General features: G+C 44.6%; 1 protein-coding gene across 1 annotated transcript in view; it reads left to right on the forward strand.

Annotated features, from left to right (window-relative positions):
• The window catches only part of tmem131 (transmembrane protein 131), an 80,379-nt gene that overhangs the window by 14,992 nt on the left and 42,215 nt on the right, over window positions 1-23,172 (forward strand). Inside the window, exons 4-9 of the mRNA XM_031822287.1 lie at window positions 9,869-9,989; window positions 14,831-14,947; window positions 15,170-15,292; window positions 18,912-18,992; window positions 21,559-21,694; window positions 22,978-23,096. Of these exons, the coding sequence (XP_031678147.1) occupies window positions 9,869-9,989; window positions 14,831-14,947; window positions 15,170-15,292; window positions 18,912-18,992; window positions 21,559-21,694; window positions 22,978-23,096 (697 nt within the window). The remainder of the gene's footprint in view (window positions 1-9,868; window positions 9,990-14,830; window positions 14,948-15,169; window positions 15,293-18,911; window positions 18,993-21,558; window positions 21,695-22,977; window positions 23,097-23,172) is intronic.

Consider the following 23,172-nt stretch of genomic DNA (forward strand, 5'->3'; position numbering starts at 1 on the left):
AGACACGTTTGGGCAACGACAGTCCTTATTTGCGAATGCGCACCGCATCGATTATATGCAACGCAGGACACGCTTGATAAACTAGTAATATCATCAACCATGTGTAGTTATAACTAGTGATTCTGATTGATTGATTGATTGTTTTTTATAAGATAAGTTTAATGCTAGCTAGCAACTTACCTTGGCTTCTACTGCATTCGCATAACAGGCAGGTGGTTAGAGCATTGGGATAGTTAACTGTAAGGTTGCAGGAGTGAATCCCCGAGCTGACAACGTAAAAATATGTCGTTCTGCCCCTGAACAAGGCAGTTAACCCACTGTTCCTAGGCCGTCATTGAAAATAAGAATGTGTTCTTAACTGACTTGCCTCGTTAAATAAAGTTGTAAAAAATATTGGCGTCCAAAAATACCGATTTCCGATTGTTATGAATACTTGAAATCGGCCCTAATTAATCGTCCATTACGATTAATCGGTTGACCTCTAGCATGCTTATGTAAGATTGTGAGGAAGGCACTTTTTAAAGAATAACCAGGCATCTTCTACTGACGGAATGAGGTCTATATCCTTCCAGGATACCCGGGCCAGGTCGATTAGAAAGGCCTGCTCGCTGAAGTGTTTTAGGGAGCGTTTGACAGTGATGAGGGGTGGTCGTTTGACCGTGGACCCATTACGGATGCAGGCAATGAGGCTGAGATCCTGGTTGAAGACAGCAGAGGTGTATTTAGAGGGCAGGTTGGTTAGGATGATCTCTATGAGGGTGCCTGTGTTTATGGATTTGGGGTTGTACCTGGTGGCTTCATTGATAATTTGTGTGAGATTGAGAGCATCAGGTTTAGATTGTAGGATGGCTGGGGTGTTAAGCATGTCCCAGTTTAGGTCACCTAAAAGCACGAGCTCTGAAGATAGCTGGGGGGCAAGCAATTCAATGGTGGCCAGGGCACAGCTGGGGGTAGAAGGTGGTCTATAGCAAGCAGCAACGGTAAGAGACTTGTTTCTGGAGAGGTGTATTTTTAAAAATAGAAGCTCAAATTGTTTGGGGACAGACGTGGATAGCCTGCAGAGTTCTGTCTTACTATCTTTGCAGTAGATTGCAACTCTGCCCCCTGTGGCAGTTCTATCTTGTCGGAAAATGTTATAGTTAGGGATGGAAATTTCAGGGTTTTTGGTGGCCTTCCTATGCCAGGATTCAGACACGGCTAGGACATCCGGGTTGGCAGAGTGTTTTATTTACTGCACTAGCACAAACTTAGGGCGGAGGCATCTAATGTTAACATGCTTGAAACCAAGGCTTTTACGGTTACAGAAGTCAACAAATGAGAGCGCCTGGTGAATGGGAGTGGAGCTAGGCACTGCAGGGCCGGATTAACCTCTACATCACCAGAGGAACAGAGGAGGAGTAGGATGAGGGTACGGCTAAAGGCTATAAGAACTGGTCGTCTAGTATGTTTGGAACAGGGAGTAAAAGGAGCAGGTTTCTGGGCGCGGTAGAATAGATTCAATGCATAATGTACAAACAAAGGTATGGTAGGATGTGAATACAGTGGAGGTAAACCTTGGCAATGAGTGACGATGAGCAAGGTGTTGTCTCTAGAGACATCAATTAAACCAGATGAGGTCACTGCATGTGTGGGAGGTGGGACAAGAGGGTTAGCTGAGGCATATTGAGCAGGGCTGGAGAGCTCTACAGACAATAATCACTAACCAAAACAGCTATGGACAAGGCATATTGACATTAGGGAGTGGCATCCATAGCTGAGTGATCATAGGGTCCAATGAGTAGCTGGATGGGCTGGAGACATGGCAATTCAGACAGCTAGCGGGCCGGGCAAGCACAAGGGCCTTAGAGGGACGTCGCGATGGAAGTTACATCTGCAGACTAGTTGTGATGGATCAGCCGGGGTTTGTGTAGTAAAAGGGTCCAGGCGTCCAAAAAATAGGTATTGTAGCCCAAGGAGTGGCTGATGGACCTCTTCCGCTTGCTGGGAAATAGGCCTAGCATAGGCTAGCTCCAGGCTAATTGGTGCTTTCTCCGGGACAAGGACACTAGCCAGGATAAGCCAATCGGATAGCTAGCTGATATGATCCAGCTGAAGAGGTTCAGAGCTTGCGGTAGGAATCTGGAGAAAAAGGAGTCCGATAAGCTCTGGGTTGAATCACGCTGTGCAGACTGGCAGGAGTTGTCTGGGCTAAAGGTTAGCTGATGACCGCTAGCAGTGGCTAGTTAGATGGCTAGCTACTGTTGGAGGTTCCTGTGCTAAGTAAAGAAAATAGCAGATCCATCCCACATTGGGTGAGGTGGATTGCAGGAGAGTATGTTGAAGTTGGGGTTAAAAAAATAAAATAAAAATATTTGAAGAAAAAAAAAATACAAAGATATATTCACGGGGCAACACGAAGACAAAAGACGCCTGACTGCTATGCCATCTTGGAGAGGAAAGTCTTGAATGAGTTCCCACATGCTGAGCACATGTTGGCTGCTTTTCCTTCACTCTGCGGTCCAGCTCATCCCAAACCATCTCAATTGCTTTGAGGTCGGGTGATTGTGGATGCCAGGTCATCTGATACAGCACTCCATCACTCTCCTTGGTCAAATAGCCCTTACACAGCCTGGAGGTGTGTTTAGAGTCATTGTCCTGTTGAAAAACAAATGATAGTCCCACTAAGTGCAAACCAGATGGGATGGTGTTTCGCTGCAGAATGCTGTGGTAGCCATGCTGGTTAAGTGTGCCTTGAATTGAAATAAATCACAGTGTCACAAATAAAGCACCATCACACTTCCTCCTCCATGCTTCATGGTGGGAAGCACACATGCAGAGATCATCCATTCACCTACTCTGCGTCTCACAAAGACACGGTGGTTGGACACAAAAATATCAAATTTGGGCTTATCAGACCAAAGGACAGATTTCCACCGGTCAATTGTCCATTGCTTGTGTTTCTTGGCCCAGGCAAGTCTCTTATTGGTTTCCATTAGTACTTTGTAGCACTTTAACCATGAAGGCCTGATTCAAGCAGTCTCTTTTCAAGCAGAAAAGTTGATGTTGAGATGCCTGTTACTTGAACTTTGTGAAGCATTTATTTGGGCTGCAATCTGAGGTGCAGTTAACTCCAATGACCTTATCCTCTGCAGCAGAAGTAGCTCTGCGTCTTCCTTTCCTGTAGCGTTCTGTCCTGGTTCTGATCCTCATGATCCTCATCCTTTCCTGTAGCGTTCTGTCCTGGTTCTGATCCTCATGATCCTCATCCTTTCCTGTAGCGTTCTGTCCTGGTTCTGATCCTCATGATCCTCATCCTTTCCTGTAGCGTTCTGTCCTGGTTCTGGTCCTCATGATCCTCATCCTTTCCTGTAGCGTTCTGTCCTGGTTCTGGTCCTCATGATCCTCATCCTTTCCTGTAGCGTTCTGTCCTGGTTCTGATCCTCATGATCCTCATCCTTTCCTGTAGCGTTCTGTCCTGGTTCTGGTCCTCATGATCCTCATCCTTTCCTGTAGCGTTCTGTCCTGGTTCTGGTCCTCATGATCCTCATCCTTTCCTGTAGCGTTCTGTCCTGGTTCTGATCCTCATGAGAGACATCCTTTCCTGTAGCGTTCTGTCCTGGTTCTGATCCTCATGAGAGACATCAAAGTTCTTGAAATGTTCTGTATTGACTGACCTTCATGTCTTAAACTAATGATGGTCTGTTTTCTCTTTGCTTTTCTAAGCTATTTTTGCCATATTGTGGACTTTGTCTTTTACCAAAAATATAGTAATGGGCTAAATTCTGTATACCACCTCTACCATGTCACAACACAACTGATTTGGTGAAACTCATTCAGAAGGAAAGAAATTCCACAAGTAACTTAAGGATCATCCCCTTTTTTACATTTTTTGCCTACAATGACATACCCAAATCTAACTGGCTGTAGCTCAGGCCCTGAAGCAAGGATATGCATATTCTTGGTACCATTTGAAAGGAAACACTTTTGTGGAAGTTTGTGGAAATGTGAAAGGAATGTAGTAGAATATAACACATTAGATCTGGTAGAAGATAATACAAAGAAAAAAACAAGTCTTTTTGTCATTTTTTTTGTACCATCTTTGAAATGCAAGAGAAAGGCCAGAATGTATTATTCCAGCCCAGGTGCAATTTAGAATTTGTCCACTAGATAGCAGCAGTGTATGTGCACAGTTTTAGACTGATCCAATGAACTACTGCATTTCTGTTCAAAATGCTCTATCAAGACTGCCCAAATGTGCCTAATTTGTTTATTAATACCTTTTCATGTTCACAACTGTGCACTCTCAACCAGTAGCATGGTATTATTTCACTGTAATAGCTACTGTAAATTGGACAGTGCAGTTAGATTAACAACTCATTAACACATTAGCCTATGTTAGCTCATCTGTTGGGCCGGTGAGGAGTGAGATTGCGTCATCTGTTGGGGCAGTGAGGAGTTAGATTGCGTCATCTGTTGGAGCAGTGAGGAGTTAGATTGCGTCATCTGTTGGAGCAGTGAGGAGTGAGATTGCATCATCTGTTGGGCCAGTGTGCAAATTGGAGTGGGTCTAGGGTTTCCGGGATGATGGTGTTGATATTGAGTCATGACCAGCCTTTCAAAGCACTTCATGGCTACTGACGTGCTATGGGGCGGCAGTCATTTAGGCAGGTTACCTTCACGTTCTTGGGCACAGGGATTATGGTGGTCTGCTTGAAACATGTAGGTGTTACAGACTCGGTCAGGGAGAGGTTGATAATGTCATTGAAGACACTTGCCAGTTGGTCTGCACATGCTCTGAGTACACGTCCTGGTAATCCGTCTGGCCCTACGGCCTTGTGAATGTTAACCTGTTTAAAGCTCTTGCTCACATCGGCTACGGAGAGCGTGATCACGCAGGCGTCAAGAACAACTGATGCTATTTCTCAACCAATCAATAGACACCTAAGTGTCTTCCTGTGATTGGCTAGTCTATGCTGCGTATTTAAACTTCTGGTAGAATCCAGAAGTTCCCTCTAAACTGCAGCTCCCTCAGGACTGACACTCAAAATAAATATCAGCCTTGGAGAGAAGCACTAGATTGAACTTCACTCAACTTTCTAGAGTTTTCCCCCTTAGTTAACACTCAACGTTTCCCTTTACTGTGGGCATTGTGATCGAATCAACTCAATATCAGACACTTTCAATAAAACATACCGAAACAAAACGAACTATGCAAGACACGGGGGGGGAATAAAATAACTATGCAAGACACTGGGGGGGGGAATAAAACGAACTATGCAAGACACTGGGGGGGGGAATAAAATAACTATGCAAGACACTGGGGGGGGAATAAAATAACTATGCAAGACACTGGGGGGGGGGGATAAAATAACTATGCAAGACACTGGGGGGGGGAATAAAACGAACTATGCAAGACACTGGGGGGGGGGAATAAAATAACTATGCAAGACACTGGGGGGGGGAATAAAATAACTATGCAAGACACTGGGGGGGGGGATAAAATAACTATGCAAGACACTGGGGGGGGGAATAAAATAACTATGCAAGACACTGGGGGGGGGGGATAAAATAACTATGCAAGAGATTTTGTTGTGGGCAGAACGCATCGGAGGAGGATTCTATCGCATTGACACACACACAACTCAACCCGTTCATAGTAAACGCTCAGTGGCAGGTAAAACATGATGCAACATTGCCTGTAGGGCGTATCTATAGCAACAGTAGAAGTCACGAGAACTGCCAGCAAAAGTATAGACTTTGGGAGTATGTCTTCTCAGAAATAGGTCGACTCAGTTTAGAATGTTCATTCATTAATTTAGCCTAAATAACACAGTTTACGTGTTGGTAACATGATGTCATTTGTTAATGTACAAGGTGCTTGCTTGTAACCCCCCCCCCTCTTGTTTTGGCATATTGATCATGCACTGTCATACACACGGTGTATTTAGTCGTACAGTCGATTAGATTTGACTGTGTGTTGAGCTGTAGTGTTTCTGACTGTTAGCAGCAGCGCTAAGGCTACTAACACTTCTGTTTTATTAAATAGAACACCTGCTCTTTTGTAAATCATAAAATCCCCTGCTTACTTTAGCCCAGGTGGTCTTGTTGCTGCTCTAGCTGCTTGACCAGAGTCAATGTGGAGGCTATATACAGGGTGTTACGGTACAGAGTCAATGTGGAGGCTATATACAGGGTGTTACGGTACAGAGTCAATGTGGAGGCTATATACAGGGTGTTACGGTACAGAGTCAATGTGGAGGCTATATACAGGGTGTTACGGTACAGAGTCAATGTGGAGGCTATATACAGGGTGTTACGGTACAGAGTCAATGTGGAGGCTATATACAGGGTGTTACGGTACAGAGTCAATGTGGAGGCTATATACAGGGTGTTACGGTACAGAGTCAATGTGGAGGCTATATACAGGGTGTTACGGTACAGAGTCAATGTGGAGGCTATATACAGGGTGTTACGGTACAGAGTCAATGTGGAGGCTATATACAGGGTGTTACGGTACAGAGTCAATGTGGAGGCTATATACAGGGTGTTACGGTACAGAGTCAATGTGGAGGCTATATACAGGGTGTTACGGTACAGAGTCAATGTGGAGGCTATATACAGGGTGTTACGGTACAGAGTCAATGTGGAGGCTATATACAGGGTGTTACGGTACAGAGTCAATGTGGAGGCTATATACAGGGTGTTACGGTACAGAGTCAATGTGGAGGCTATATACAGGGTGTTACGGTACAGAGTCAATGTGGAGGCTATATACAGGGTGTTACGGTACAGAGTCAATGTGGAGGCTATATACAGGGTGTTACGGTACAGAGTCAATGTGGAGGCTATATACAGGGTGTTACAGTACAGAATCAATGTGGAGGCTATATACAGGGGGTACCGGTACAGAGTCAATGTGGAGGCTATATACAGGGGGTACCGGTACAGAGTCAATGTGCAGGGGTACAGGTTAGTTGAGGTAATTAGTCGAACAGGGCTATCCCGGTCTCTGTCGAACAGGGCCATCCCGGTCTCTGTCGAACAGGGCCATCCCGGTCTCTGTCGAACAGGGCCACCCCGGTCTCTGTCGAACAGGGCCACCCCGGTCTCTGTCGAACAGGGCCACCCCGGTCTCTGTCGAACAGGGCCACCCCGGTCTCTGTCGAACAGGGCCTTCTACAAATATGTTTGGTGTATTACCAGTCAGATATACAGGCATTGGTAGCATTGTGTGTGGACAGAAAGCATTCCACACTGACAATGGAAGCAGACTCACTGATCTCATGTTACGTTGCCCTGCCCTCCTCTAAACAAGCCTTACTCACCTCATCAAACACCCAATCCAACTACCTCGTCCCCATATTGTTTTTATGTACTTTTATGCTCTTTTGCACCCCAGTATCTCTACTTACACATCATCATCTGCTCCTCTATCACTCCAGTGTTAATCTGCTAAATTGTAATTACTTTGCTACTGTGGCCTATTTATTGCCTTACCTCCTGACTTCATTTGCACATACTGTATATACTTTCCTTTTTCTATTATATTATTGACTGTACGCTTGTTTATTCCATGTGTAACTCTGTGTTGTTGTTTGTGTCGAACTGCTTTGCTTTATCTTGGCCAGGTCACAGTTGTAAATGAGATGTTCTCAACTAGCCTACCTGGTGAAATAAAGGTGTTCTCAACTGGCCTACCTGGTTAAATAAAGGTGTTCTCAACTAGCCTACCTGGTGAAATAAAGGTGTTCTCAACTGGCCTACCTGGTTAAATAAAGGTGTTCTCAACTAGCCTACCTGGTGAAATAAAGGTGTTCTCAACTAGCCTACCTGGTGAAATAAAGGTGTTCTCAACTAGCCTACCTGGTGAAATAAAGGTGTTCTCAACTAGCCTACCTGGTTAAATAAAGGTGTTCTCAACTAGCCACCTGGTTAAATAAAGGTGTTCTCAACTAGCCTACCTGGTTAAATAAAGGTGTTCTCAACTAGCCACCTGGTTAAATAAAGGTGTTCTCAACTAGCCTACCTGGTTAAATAAAGGTGTTCTCAACTAGCCTACCTGGTTAAATAAAGGTGTTCTCAACTAGCCACCTGGTTAAATAAAGGTGTTCTCAACTAGCCTACCTGGTTAAATAAAGGTGTTCTCAACTAGCCTACCTGGTTAAATAAAGGTGTTCTCAACTAGCCACCTGGTTAAATAAAGGTGTTCTCAACTAGCCACCTGGTTAAATAAAGGTGTTCTCAACTAGCCTACCTGGTTAAATAAAGGTGTTCTCAACTAGCCTACCTGGTTAAATAAAGGTGTTCTCAACTAGCCTACCTGGTTAAATAAAGGTGTTCTCAACTAGCCTACCTGGTTAAATAAAGGTGTTCTCAACTTTTATGTCAGCATGTCATTGCTATTCTCCGTTATGTCAGCATGCCATTGCTATTCTCCGTTATGTCAGCATGTCATTGCTATTCTCCGTTATGTCAGCATGCCATTGCTATTATCCGTTATGTCATTGCTATTCTCCGTTATGTCATTGCTATTCTCCGTTATGTCAGCATGCCATTGCTATTCTCCGTTATGTCATTGCTATTCTCCGTTATGTCAGCATGCCATTGCTATTCTCCGTTATGTCATTGCTATTCTCCGTTATGTCAGCATGTCATTGCTATTCTCCGTTATGTCATTGCTATTCTCCGTTATGTCATTGCTATTCTCCGTTATGTCAGCATGCCATTGCTATTCTCCGTTATGTCAGCATGTCATTGCTATTCTCCGTTATGTCAGCATGTCATTGCTATTCTCCGTTATGTCATTGCTATTCTCCGTTATGTCATTGCTATTCTCCGTTATGTCATTGCTATTCTCCGTTATGTCATTGCTATTCTCCGTTATGTCATTGCTATTCTCCGTTATGTCATTGCTATTCTCTGTTATGTCAGCATGTCATTGCTAGTCTCCGTTATGTCATTGCTAGTCTCCGTTATGTCATTGCTAGTCTCCGTTATGTCATTGCTATTCTCCGTTATGTCATTGCTATTCTCCGTTATGTCATTGCTATTCTCCGTTATGTCAGCATGTCATTGCTATTCTCCGTTATGTCATTGCTATTCTCCGTTATGTCAGCATGTCATTGCTATTCTCCGTTATGTCATTGCTATTCTCCGTTATGTCATTGCTATTCTCCGTTATGTCATTGCTATTCTCCGTTATGTCAGCATGCCATTGCTATTCTCCGTTATGTCAGCATGTCATTGCTATTCTCCGTTATGTCAGCATGTCATTGCTATTCTCCGTTATGTCATTGCTATTCTCCGTTATGTCATTGCTATTCTCCATTATGTCATTGCTATTCTCCGTTATGTCATTGCTATTCTCCGTTATGTCAGCATGTCATTGCTATTCTCCGTTATGTCATTGCTATTCTCCGTTATGTCAGCATGTCATTGCTATTCTCCGTTATGTCATTGCTATTCTCCGTTATGTCATTGCTATTCTCCGTTATGTCATTGCTATTCTCCGTTATGTCAGCATGTCATTGCTATTCTCCGTTATGTCATTGCTATTCTCCGTTATGTCATTGCTATTCTCCGTTATGTCAGCATGTCATTGCTATTCTCCGTTATGTCATTGCTATTCTCCGTTATGTCATTGCTATTCTCCGTTATGTCAGCATGTCATTGCTATTCTCCGTTATGTCATTGCTATTCTCCGTTATGTCATTGCTATTCTCCGTTATGTCATTGCTATTCTCCGTTATGTCAGCATGTCATTGCTATTCTCCGTTATGTCATTGCTATTCTCCGTTACGTCAGCATGTCATGTTGTTTTGATGATGATAATAATAACGTCCACCTTTTTAATTAAGAGGGTAATTTGCTCTTTCCTTTTTCTCTCTAGGCCTGTGGGGATGCCAACAATGGAAAAGATTTACTTGAATAATCCCAGCTCAGAAGAAATTAGTTTGATATCAATATCAGCAACAACAGCACATTTTCATCCATCCTGTTTCCAGAATGGGGTAAGTATTAGGCCTTTGTGCCAGGTGTACAGGACCAGTCAACAGTTGGGACACATACTGATTCAAGGGTGTTTCTTTGTACTATTTTGTACATTGCAGAATAATAGTGAAGACATCACAACTATGGAATTATGGAGTAACCAAAAAAGTGTTTAAAAAAATGTAAATATATTTTAGATTCTTCAAAGTAGTCACCCTTTGCCTCGATGACAGCTTTTCACATTCTTGGCATTCTCTCAAACAGTTTCACCAGGGAATGCTTTTCCAACAGTCTGAAGGAGTTCCCACATATGCTGAGCACTTGTTGGCTGCTTTTCCTTCACTCTGCGGTCCTACTCATCCCAAACCATCTCAATTGGGTTGAGGTCGGGGGATTGTGGAGGCCAGGTCATCTGATGCAGCACTCCATCACTCTCCTTATTGGTCAAATAGCCCTTACACAGCCTGGAGGTGTGTTGGGTCATTGTCCTGTTGGAAAACAAATGATAGTCCCACTAAGGGCAAACCAGATGGGATGGCATATCACTGCAGCCATGCTGATTCAGTGTGCCTTGAATTTTAAATAAATCACAGACAGTGTCACCAGCAAAGAACCCCCACACCTCCTCCTCCATGCTTCATGGTGGGAACCCCACATGTGGAGATAATCCGTTTGCCTACTCAGCGTCTCACAAAGACACGGCAGTTGGAACCAAAAATGTCAAATTTGTTTGTGTTTTTTGTGGTTCCCAAATGTTTTACAGTCCCCTACCCCTTCAAACATTCAACCTCCAGCTGTACCCCCTCTAGCACCAGGGTCAGCTGTACCCCCTCTAAGCACCAGGGTCAACACACTCTCAAATGTTGTTTTTTGCCACCATTGTAAGCCTGCCACACACACTATACGATACATTTATTAAACATAAGAATGAGTGTGAGTTTTTGTCACAACCCGGCTCGTGGGAAGTGACAAAGAGATCTTGTCGGACCAGGGCACAAATAATAATAAATGATTTTGCTCTTTATTTAACCAGCTTACATATTGTTAAAAGATTTTATGAAGGTTTAAGATAAATGATTAAATAATTCTACCCGGAAACTTAACCATTCGAGATTTAGAGGTTATGTAGCATGGACAAGGAGTAATTAAAGCTGATAAACATATGTTCAACTAGGTTGGACTGGGGAAGAGAGGAATGTATGTGTGTGCCGAAAGGTTAAAGCGCCTCTTTGTTTTCTATGTTTGAACCGACCCGGCTGTAACTCTGGGGAGATAAGATAAGGCTGGAGGGGCTCTCCCTGTCCTATCTGGGGGGACTGAAACTGTCAGCTGAGTGGTAATAAACTGTGGTGAGACTTCAGGAGAAAATCCTAATGTTAGGGTGTATGTATGTGCGAATGTTAAGAGAATGTTATAAAGGGAACATCTTTGTATCGGGAGCGCTCTCATGAATAAACCTTATTGACTATCGTAGCTGGGCATCTGTCTGTTTAATTTAATCAGTATCTTACAAATCCTGATTAGCAGACTGAGTAGTTTAATTGAATTGGTTTATGAACATTGAGAACAAAATTCTCTCATCACATATAAAACCTTATTTGCAGGTTAATGAGAAGGGTGTGAATAACTCACCACAGGTTAATGAGAAGGGTGTGAATAACTCACCACAGGTTAATGAGAAGGGTGTGAATAACTCACCACAGGTTAATGAGAAGGGTGTGAATAACTCACCACAGGTTAATGAGAAGGGTGTGAATAACTCACCACAGGTTAATGAGAAGGGTGTGAATAACTCACCACAGGTTAATGAGAAGGGTGTGAATAACTCACCACAGGTTAATGAGAAGGGTGTGAATAACTCACCACAGGTTAATGAGAAGGGTGTGAATAACTCACCACAGGTTAATGAGAAGGGTGTGAATAACTCACCACAGGTTAATGAGAAGGGTGTGAATAACTCACCACAGGTTAATGAGAAGGGTGTGAATAACTCACCACAGGTTAATGAGAAGGGTGTGAATAACTCACCACAGGTTAATGAGAAGGGTGTGAATAACTCACCACAGGTTAATGAGAAGGGTGTGAATAACTCACCACAGGTTAATGAGAAGGGTGTGCTTGAAAGGATGCACGTAACTCTGCAATGTTGGGTTGTATTGAAGAGAGTCTGTCTTAAATAATTTTCCACACAGTCTGTGCCTGTATTTAGTTTTCATGCTTGTGGGGGCCGAGAATCCACTCTCACATAGGTACGTGGTTGCAAAGGGCATCAGTGTCTTAACAGCACGATTTGCCAAGGCAGGATACTCTGAGTGCAGCCCCATCCAGAAATCTGGCAGTGGCTTCTGATTAAATTCAATTTTCACAGAACCGCTTGTTGCAATTTCAATAAGGCTCTCTTGTTCAGATGTCGGTAAGTGGACTGGAGGCAGGGCATGAGAGGGATAACGAATCCAGTTGTTTGTATCATCTGTTTTGGGAAAGTACCTGCGTAATTGCGCACCCAGCTCACTCAGGTGCTTCGCTATATCACATTTGACATTGTCCGTAAGCTTGAGTTCATTTGCACACAAAAATCATACAATGATGGAAAGACCTGTGTGTTGTCCTTGTTAATGCAGACAGAGAAGATCTCCAACTTTTAATCATAGCCTCAATTTTGTCCCCCACATTGAATATAGTTGCGGAGAGTTCCTGTAATCATTCAGGCGAGAAAAAACATCACCCAGATAGGCCAGTCGTGTGAGAAACTCGTCATCATACAAGCGGTCAGACAAGTGAAAATTATGGTCAGTAAAGAACTTTAAGCTCGTCTCTCAATTAAAAATACGTGTCGATACTTTGCCTGCTTTTATAAACTCAGCACAAAATAAAACGTACCTTTTTCAGGACCCTGTCTTTCAAAGATAATTCATAAAAATCCAATTAACTTCACAGATCTTCATTGTAAAGGGTTTAAACACTGTTTCCCATGCTTGTTAAATGAACCGTAAACAATGAACATGCACCCGTGGAATGGTCGTTAAGATACTAACAGCTTACAGACAGTAGGCAATTAAGGTCACAGAAAACTTAGGACACTAAAGAGGCCTTTCTACTGACTCTGGAAAACACCAAAAGAAAGATGCCCAGGGTCCCTGCTCATCTGCGTGAACGTGCCTTAGGCATGCTGCAAGGAGGCATGAGGACTGCAGATGTGGCCAGGGAAATAAATTGCAATGTCCGTACTGTGAGACGCCTAAGACAGCGCTACAGGGAGACAGGACGGACAGCTGATCGTCCTCGCAGTGGCAGACCACGTGTAACAACACCTGCACAGGATCGGTACATCAGAACATCATACCTGCGGGACAGGTACAGGATGGCAAGAACAATGATCCATCATGATCTCGGGCGGTGTATCACAGCATCATCGCACTGAGCTTGTTGTCATTGCAGGCAATCTCAACGCTGTGCTTTACAGGGAAGACATCCTCCCTCATGTGGTACCCTTCCTGCAGGCTCATCCTGACATGATCCTCCAGCATGACAATGCCACCAGCCATACTGGTCGTTCTGTGTGTGATTTCCTACAAGACAGGACTGTCAGTGTTCTGCCATGGCCAGCGAAGAGCCCGGATCTCAATCCCATTGAGCACATCTGGGACCTGTTGGATCGGAGGGTGAGGGCTAGGGCCATTTCCCCCAGAAATGTCCAGGAACTTGCAGGTGCCTTGGTGGAAGAGCGAGGTAACATCTCAGAGTAAGAACTGAAAAATCTGGTGCAGTCCATGAGGAGGAGATGCACTGCAGTACTTAATGCAGCTGGTGGCCACACCACATACTGACTGTTACTTTTGATTTTGACCCCCCCCCCTTTGTTCAGGGACACATCATTCAATTTCTGTTAGTCACATATCTGTGAAACTTGTTCGGTTTATGTCTCAGTTGTTGAATCTTGTTATGTTCATACAAATATTTACACATGTTAAGTTTGCTGAAAACAAACGCAGTTGACAGTGAGAGGAGGTTTCTTTTTTTAGTTGAGTTTACATGTCTCGCTACTCGAAAGTCGTCTTTATTCTCGCTCAAAAAAATCCCCCGTTTTATTTTTCAAATTGTCATGTTTCGTTTCTAAATGTCTGCGTGAAGGTTTCCCACGAGAGAGTATCGGTTAATGTGATTGGATGTTCATTATTTGACATTGTGTTGTTATTTCGCTGAACACTAGATGGTTTCATTTGAATTTTGGCAGTGAAACGAGGCTCCTCAGGCAAGGGGAGAAAAAAACTCACCCAAATGTGTTACTCCGTTGAAAAATATAAATGTTTGATAATGTGAATCACATTTTATTTGGTGTATTTACCCCCGACGGCACATACCTCTGGGTATGTATCTCGTACCCCAGTTTGGGAATACATGTTCCATCCATTGTGACCAGCCGATAATGTGACCAGCCGATAATGTGACCAGCCGATAATGTGACCAGCCGATAATGTGACCAGCCGATAATGTGACCAGCTGATAATGTGACCAGCTGATAATGCTCCGTCCACTGTGACCAGCTGATAATGTGACCAGCTGATAATACTCCATCCACTGTGACCAGCTGATAATGTGCCCAGCTGATAATGTGACCAGCTGATAATGTGACCCGGCCGATAATGCTCCATCCACTGTGACCAGCTGATAATGTGACCAGCTGATAATGTGACCAGCTGATAATGCTCCATCCAATGTGACCAGCTGATAATGTGACCAGCTGGTAATGTGACCCGGCCAATAATGCTCCATCCATTGTGACCAGCTGATAATGTGACCAGCTGATAATGTGACCAGCTGATAATGCCTCCTCTGTTTTTCCCCCCTCTTTCTGTTCCAGATAATCCCAGCAGGGGGAAACACGTCGTTTGATCTCGTGTTTCTCGCCAGGGTCGTAAGGAACATAGAAAATACTTTATTTATTAATACGTCGAATCATGGAGTGTTTACATACCAGGTACTGTAGGCGGTGTCCCAAATGGCACCCTATTCCCTATGTAGTGCACTACCTTTTGACTGGGGCCCATAGGGTAGTGCACTATGTAGGGAATAGAGTCCCATTTGGAACAGCAGCATAAACACAAGATCCATTTAATAGGCTATTCCTTCAGATATAAAGAAAGATGTCAACATTAGGTTAATTTTGATAGTCTTGTGGTCTGTTCTCTTGTGTTTTCAGGTGTTCGGGGTGGGTATCTCCAACCCCTACAGACTACGGCCCTTCATCGGGGCCAGAGTCCATGTTAACGGCAGCTTCTCTCCACTCATAAACATCCACAACCCTCACAGTGAACCACTGCAGGTAACTAACATCCACAACCCTCATAGTGCAGGTAAACATGTCTTTATGCGTCTCTATGGTAACCACCATCAAATCAAATGTATTTATAAAGCCCTTCTTACATCAGCTAATATCTCAAAGTGCTGTACAGAAACCCCGCCTAAAACCCCAAACGGCAAGCAATGCAGGTGTAGAAGCACGGTGGCTAGGAAAAACTCCCTAGAAAGGCCAAAACCTAGGAAGAAACCTAGAGAGGAACCAGGCTATGTGGGGTGGCCAGTCCTCTTCTGGCTGTGCTGGGTGGAGATTATAACAGAACATGGCCAAGATGTTCAAATGTTCACAGATGGTTGTCAAGGGTGCAGCAAGTCAGCACCTCAGGAGCACCTTGGCTTTTCATAGCCGATCATTAAGAGTATCTCTACCTCTCCTGCTGTCTCTAGAGAGTTGAAACCAGCAGGTCTGGGACAGGTAGCATGTCCGGTGAACAGGTCAGGGCTCTATAGCCGCAGGCAGAACAGTCCACTTTAAAAGAAAAGGATAAGCTACACTCTAGTGGCTCATTTTGACATCAAGCTGTCTTAGTATCATGAATCACCATCCAGTAACAATCTATCGATGTGCCCATAACATCTACAAACCACTAAGGGCCGGTTTCCTAGCAACAGATCAAGTCCCGGACAAAGAAGCACTTTCAATAGTAATTGAACATGTCTGGGGAAACCGTCTCTCAACAGTTTATCTATCGATGTGTCCAGTTGATTAGGTTTGAGACTTGAGTCATTGATTGTTAAGGTTTGAAATAGTTTATGTCACTTAGTGTATTCTGGTTAGTTATAATGGGGCGGCAGGTAGTCTAGTGGTTAGAGCATTGGACTAGTAACCGAAGGGTTGCAAGATTGAATCCCCGAGCTGACAAGGTACAAATCTATCGTTCTGCCCCTGAACAAGGCAGTTAACTCACTGTTCCTAGGCCAGTTAACCCACTGTTCCTAGACCAGTTAAACCACTGTTCCTAGACCAGTTAAACCACTGTTCCTAGACCAGTTAACCCACTGTTCCTAGACCAGTTAACCCACTGTTCCTAGACCAGTTAACCCACTGTTCCTAGGCCGTCATTGAAAATAATAATCTGTTCTTAACTGACTTGCCTGGTTAAATAAAGGTTAAATAATGTAATCTCTGGTGGGTAGACACGTAAAGGGACTGTAGCTCTGTCATGATACAACGGGATGTGTGAGATCAGCAGCATTCGTTCCGGCGGTTGTTTGTTGTTGTTGACAAACCACACTTTCACAGGCGTTAGCATCTCTAGATTTCTGGATGGGGAGGGGATATTTGGCCCATAGAATTGCCCGTAACTATAGTTGAAGGCTTTTTCCTTGAGTCATAATGCATTTAAATGGCTTACGAACTGCACAGTTTGGAGACACTAGGAGTCACCAGTTAGTCCTCTCACTGAAACCCACAGTTTGGAGAGGTGTGGGGCCACTTGGAGACACCAGTTAGTCCTCTCACTGAAACCCACAGTCTGGAGAGGTGTGGGGCCACTTGGAGACACCAGTTAGTCCTCTCACTGAAACCCACAGTTTGGAGAGGTGTGGGGCCACTTGGAGACACCAGTTAGTCCTCTCACTGAAACCCACAGTTTGGAGAGGTGTGGGGCCACTTGGAGACACCAGTTAGTCCTCTCACTCAAACCCACAGTTTGGAGAGGTGTGGGGCCACTTGGAGACACCAGTTAGTCCTCTCACTGAAACCCAGTTTGGAGAGGTGTGGGGCCACTTGGAGACACCAGTTAGTCCTCTCACTGAAACCAACAGTCTGGAGAGGTGTGGGGCCACTTGGAGACACCAGCTAGTCCTCTCACTCAAACCCACAGTTTGGAGAGGTGATGTAATAGTATGTTCTTATCTTACATCCAAATATTGTATGAATATTGATATTGTTCTGAACAAAAATATATACACAGCATGTAAAGTGTTGGTCTCATGTTTCATGAGCTGAAATGAAAGATCCCTGAAATGTTCCATATTCACAAAAAGGCTTATTTCTTTTAAATTGTGCTCACAAATTTGTTAACATCCCTGTTAGTGAGAATTTGCCAAGATTATCCATCCACCTGACAGGTGTGGCATATCAAGAAGCTGATTAAACAGCATGGTCATTACAGAGGTGCACCTTGTGCTGGGGACAATAAAAGCCCACTCTAAAATGTGCAGTATTGTAACACAACACAATGCCACAGATGTTTTGAGGGAGCGTGCAATTGACATGCTGACTGCAGAGCTGTTGCAAGATAATTTTACCAGAAGCCTCCTCCAACATTTTTTTGAGAATTTGGCAGTACGCCCACCCGGCCTCAAATCAAATTGTATTGGTCACGTACACATGGTTAGCAGATGTTAATGTGAGTGTAGCGAAATGCTTGTGTTTCTAGTTCCCGACAGTGCAGTAATCTAACAATTCCACAACAACTACCTAATACACACAAATATAAAGGGGTGGAATAAGAATATGTACATATAAATATATGGACGAGTGGTGGCCAAAAACATTCCCTATTCCCTCAACCAAGCTCTCTTTTACGTAACACATGTAAAGCGTCTCATCCGAGTGACCCATTCGGGCCTAAAGCCATTCATAAGATGCCCTTTATTTAGTTAACCCACTGTTCCTAGACCAGTTAACCCACTGTTCCTAGACCAGTTAACCCACTGTTCCTAGACCAGTTAACCCACTGTTCCTAGACCAGTTAACCCACTGTTCCTAGACCAGTTAACCCACTGTTCCTAGACCAGTTAACCCACTGTTCCTAGACCAGTTAACCCACTGTTCCTAGACCAGTTAACCCACTGTTCCTAGACCAGTTAACCCACTGTTCCTAGACCAGTTAACCCACTGTTCCTAGACCAGTTAACCCACTGTTCCTAGACCAGTTAACCCACTGATCCTAGACCAGTTAACCCACTGATCCTAGACCAGTTAACCCACTGTTCCTAGACCAGTTAACCCACTGTTCCTAGACCAGTTAACCCACTGTTCCTAGACCAGTTAACCCACTGATCCTAGACCAGTTAACCCACTGTTCCTAGACCAGTTAACCCACTGTTCCTAGACCAGTTAACCCACAGCCATTCATAAGATGCCCTTTATTTCATTTTAAAACTACAATTATTGCATTGCAAAGCATAAATGTCATGGCGTGAAGGATTGATCCAGTAGCCTATATATTAAAACATAGTAGGTTAGGGTATTAAGACTGAACAGGATGTGCTCTTTGGCCTACAGCTCGATGGTGCTTATACAAGGATACTATACAAAGACTACTAATGATCACGACATTTACTTATTATAACCATGATCAGAATAATTGTAACAATAATGAGATCAAGAACAATGAGGGTATAGAGCTTTGTGAATATTATGTGATCAACAGGTTCTGCTAGATTATAATATAATTGTTCTGCCTGTTTTGGAACAGTGTAAACAACAGTAAATTACATGAGAAGTAATACCAGTCTGTTCTAATGAGGGAAAAAAACATGTACAGCCTTTTAATAGCAAATCTGTGGAATTGTTTTAATCCAACATTTTTAATTCAACATTTTTAATCCAACATGATGTTTCTAACCTGCAGGTTGTGGAGATGTTCTTCAGTGGAGATCACCACCATCTGGACCTGCCTACGGGCCAACAAGGAGGCACCAAAACATTCTGGGTTAGTTTCATGTTTCTGTCTCTTTTTTCATATCAAATCAGAATGTCAAAATAGTTGTCTCTTCCATCTCTTATGATGTCAAATTCATACCTGTCCAATGGGTTGGTTGTGACTAGAGGGAGCACAGCGTCGACCGGGAGTGTCTTTTCGTAGCAGATTAGACATGGTTTTATAATATGATAATGCACAGCCCAATGCTGCAAGGATCTGTACACAATTCCTAGAAGCTGAAAATGTCCCAGTTCTTCCATGACCTGTACACTCACCAGACATGTCACCCATTGAGCATGTTTGGGATGCTCTGGATCGACGTGTATGACAGCGTGTTCCAGTTCCCGCCAATATCCAACAACTTCACACAGCCATTGAAGAGGAGTGGGACAACTTTTCACAGGCCACAATCAACAGCCTGATCAACTATATGTGAAGCTGTCACGCTGCATGAGACAAATGGTGGTCACACCAGATACTGACTGGTTTTCTGATCCACACCCCTACCTTTTTCACAGGTTTCTGTGACCAACAGATGCATATCTGTATTCCCAGTCATGTGAAATCCATAGATTAGGACCCAATGAATGCTTTTCAATTGATTGATTTCCTGATATAAACTGGAACTCAGTAAAATCTTTGGATGTTTTTGATCAGTGTATTTATTATAATTTCTTTAATTTGGGGACCCCGAGTCTCCCTCTGCCGACCCCTCGCCCCACAGTTTGGGAACCTAACCTGCATTATGAATTATCCTAACCTGCTATGAAATAGTAACTTCCTGCCGTAGCTGTACTCCCTCTAGTCTGAACCCATGCATAGGCTTTAATTACAGTTTTACCAATATGGTATTGGGCTCTTTTTCTGGAGGAGGAAATTATATTGACCACTACTTCCTGCTCTAGGGTCCCTCACTCTGACCACTAATTCCTGCTCTAGGGTCTCTCACTCTGACCACTAATTCCTGCTCTAGGGTCCCTCACTCTGACCACTACTTCCTGCTCTAGGGTCCCTCACTCTGACCATTAGTTCCTGCTCTAGGGTCCCTCACTCTGACCATTAGTTCCTGCTCTAGGGTCCCTCACTCTGACCACTACTTCCTGCTCTAGGGTCCCTCCCTCTGACCACTACTTCCTGCTCTAGGGTCCCTCACTCTGACCACTACTTCCTGCTCTAGGGTCCCTCACTCTGACCACTAATTCCTGCTCTAGGGTCCCTCACTCTGACCACTACGTCCTGCTCTAGGGTCCCTCACTCTGACCACTACTTCCTGCTCTAGGGTCCCTCGCTCTGACCACTACTTCCTGCTCTAGGGTCCCTCCCTCTGACCATTAGTTCCTGCTCTAGGGTCCCTCGCTCTGACCACTAGTTCCTGCTCTAGGGTCCCTCGCTCTGACCATTAGTTCCTGCTCTAGGGTCCCTCGCTCTGACCATTAGTTCCTGCTCTAGGGTCCCTCCCTCTGACCATTAGTTCCTGCTCTAGGGTCCCTCCCTCTGACCATTAGTTCCTGCTCTAGGGTCCCTCCCTCTGACCATTAGTTCCTGCTCTAGGGTCCCTCCCTCTGACCATTACTTCCTGCTCTAGGGTCCCTCGCTCTGACCACTAGTTCCTGCTCTAGGGTCCCTCGCTCTGACCATTAGTTCCTGCTCTAGGGTCCCTCGCTCTGACCACTAGTTCCTGCTCTAGGGTCCCCCCCTCTGACCATTAGTTCCTGCTCTAGGGTCCCTCGCTCTGACCACTAGTTCCTGCTCTAGGGTCCCTCGCTCTGACCACTAGTTCCTGCTCTAGGGTCACTCGCTCTGACCACTAGTTCCTGCTCTAGGGTCCCTCGCTCTGACCACTAGTTCCTGCTCTAGGGTCCCTCGCTCTGACCACTAGTTCCTGCTCTAGGGTCCCTCGCTCTGACCATTAGTTCCTGCTCTAGGGTCCCTCGCTCTGACCACTAGTTCCTGCTCTAGGGTCCCTCGCTCTGACCACTAGTTCCTGCTCTAGGGTCCCTCGCTCTGACCATTAGTTCCTGCTCTAGGGTCCCTCGCTCTGACCACTAGTTCCTGCTCTAGGGTCCCTCGCTCTGATACAGCTTCCCAAATGGATCCCTATTTCTTTTATAGTGCACTAGAGAATGTGGTCAAAAGTAGTGCACTATTAACATACTAGCCATTTGGGATGCATCCTGACTGTGTCCCTGTATTCTCTGTGTCCTGACTGTGTCCTTGTATTCTCTGTGTCCTTGTATTCTCTGTGTCCTGACTGTGTCCCTGTATTCTCTGTGTCCTGACTGTGTCCTTGTATTCTCTGTGTCCTGACTGTGTCCTTGTATTCTCTGTGTCCTGACTGTGTCCTTGTAATCTCTGTGTCCTGACTGTGTCCTTGTATTATCTGTGTCCTGACTGTGTCCTTGTATTCTCTGTGTCCTTTATTCTCTGTGTCCTGACTGTGTCCTTGTAATCTCTGTGTCCTGACTGTGTCCTTGTATTCTCTGTGTCCTGACTGTGTCCTTGTATTCTCTGTGTCCTTTATTCTCTGTGTCCTGACTGTGTCCGTATTATTAATCTTGTATTTTCTGTGTTGTAGGACATCCCTCCGTTTGAGACGAAGGGTGTGATGAGGGCTAGCTTCTCGTCGAGAGATGCAGACAACCACACAGCCTTCATCAGGATCAAAACCAACGAAGACCAGTTTATCATACTGCCTGTGGAGGTCACCTCAGGTATTAGACCAGGTTATCATACTACCTGTGGAGGTCACCTCAGGTATTAGACCAGTTTATCATACTACCTGTGGAGGTCACCGGGTATTAGACCAGGTTATCATACTACCTGTGGAGGTGAAGGTCACCAGGTATTAGACCAGGTTATCATACTGCCTGTGGAGGTCACCAGGTATTAGACCAGGTTATCATACTGCCTGTGGAGGTCACCTCAGGTATTAGACCAGGTTATCATACTGCCTGTGGGGGTCACCTCAGGTATTAGACCAGTTTATCATACTACCTGTGGAGGTCACCAGGTATTAGACCAGTTTATCATACTACCTGTGGAGGTCACCTCAGGTATTAGACCAGGTTATCATACTACCTGTGGAGGTCACCTCATGTATTAGACCAGTTTATCATACTGCCTGTGGAGGTCACCTCAGGTATTAGACCAGGTTATCATACTACCTGTGGAGGTCACCTCCGGTATTAGACCAGGTTATCATACTACCTGTGGAGTTCACCTCAGGTATTAGACCAGGTTATCATACTGCCTGTGGAGGTGGAGGTCACCAGGTATTAGACCAGTTTATCATACTGCCTGTGGAGGTCACCTCAGGTATTAGACAAGGTTATCATACTGTCTGTGGAGTTGGAGGTCACCAGGTATTAGACCAGGTTATCATACTACCTGTGGAGGTGGAGGTCACCAGGTATTAGACCAGTTTATCATACTGCCTGTGGAGGTCACCTCAGGTATTAGACAAGGTTATCATACTGTCTGTGGAGGTGGAGGTCACCAGGTATTAGACCAGTTTATCATACTGCCTGTGGAGGTCACCTCAGGTATTAGACCAGGTTATCATACTACCTGTGGAGGTCACCTCAGGTATTAGACCAGGTTATCATACTGCCTGTGGAGGTCACCAGGTATTAGACCAGGTTATCATACTGCCTGTGGAGGTCACCTCAGGTATTAGACCAGGTTATCACACTGCCTGTGGAGGTCACCTCAGGTATTAGACCAGGTTATCACACTGTCTGTGGAGGTCACCTCAGGTATTACACCAGGTTATCATACTACCTGTGGAGGTCACCAGGTATTAGACCAGGTTATCATACTGCCTGTGGAGGTGGAGGTCACCAGGTATTAGACCAGGTTATCATATTGCTTGTGGAGGTCATCTCAGGTATTAGACCAGGTTATCATACTGCCTGTGGAGGTCACCTCAGGTATTGTTGATTGACTGGTCCACATGAGGTTGATAGGTTCTTTCTGTTTGGTCTCTTCCCTCTAGCTCCTGGTATATACTCCTCCACAGAGATGCTAGACTTCGGTACGTTACGGTCACAAGATTGGCCGAAACAATTGAACTTACATCTACTGAATTCAGGAAGGAAAGATGTTTGGATCGCGGTGAGTTCGTTGGCACTTCCTCCTCTTGTTTGTCTGTTGACTCTTCCGTTCCGACGTCCAGTTAAACTTGTATTTT

Source organism: Oncorhynchus kisutch, linkage group LG4, assembly GCF_002021735.2.
Source record: "Oncorhynchus kisutch isolate 150728-3 linkage group LG4, Okis_V2, whole genome shotgun sequence".
Lineage (NCBI taxonomy): Eukaryota > Metazoa > Chordata > Actinopteri > Salmoniformes > Salmonidae > Oncorhynchus > Oncorhynchus kisutch.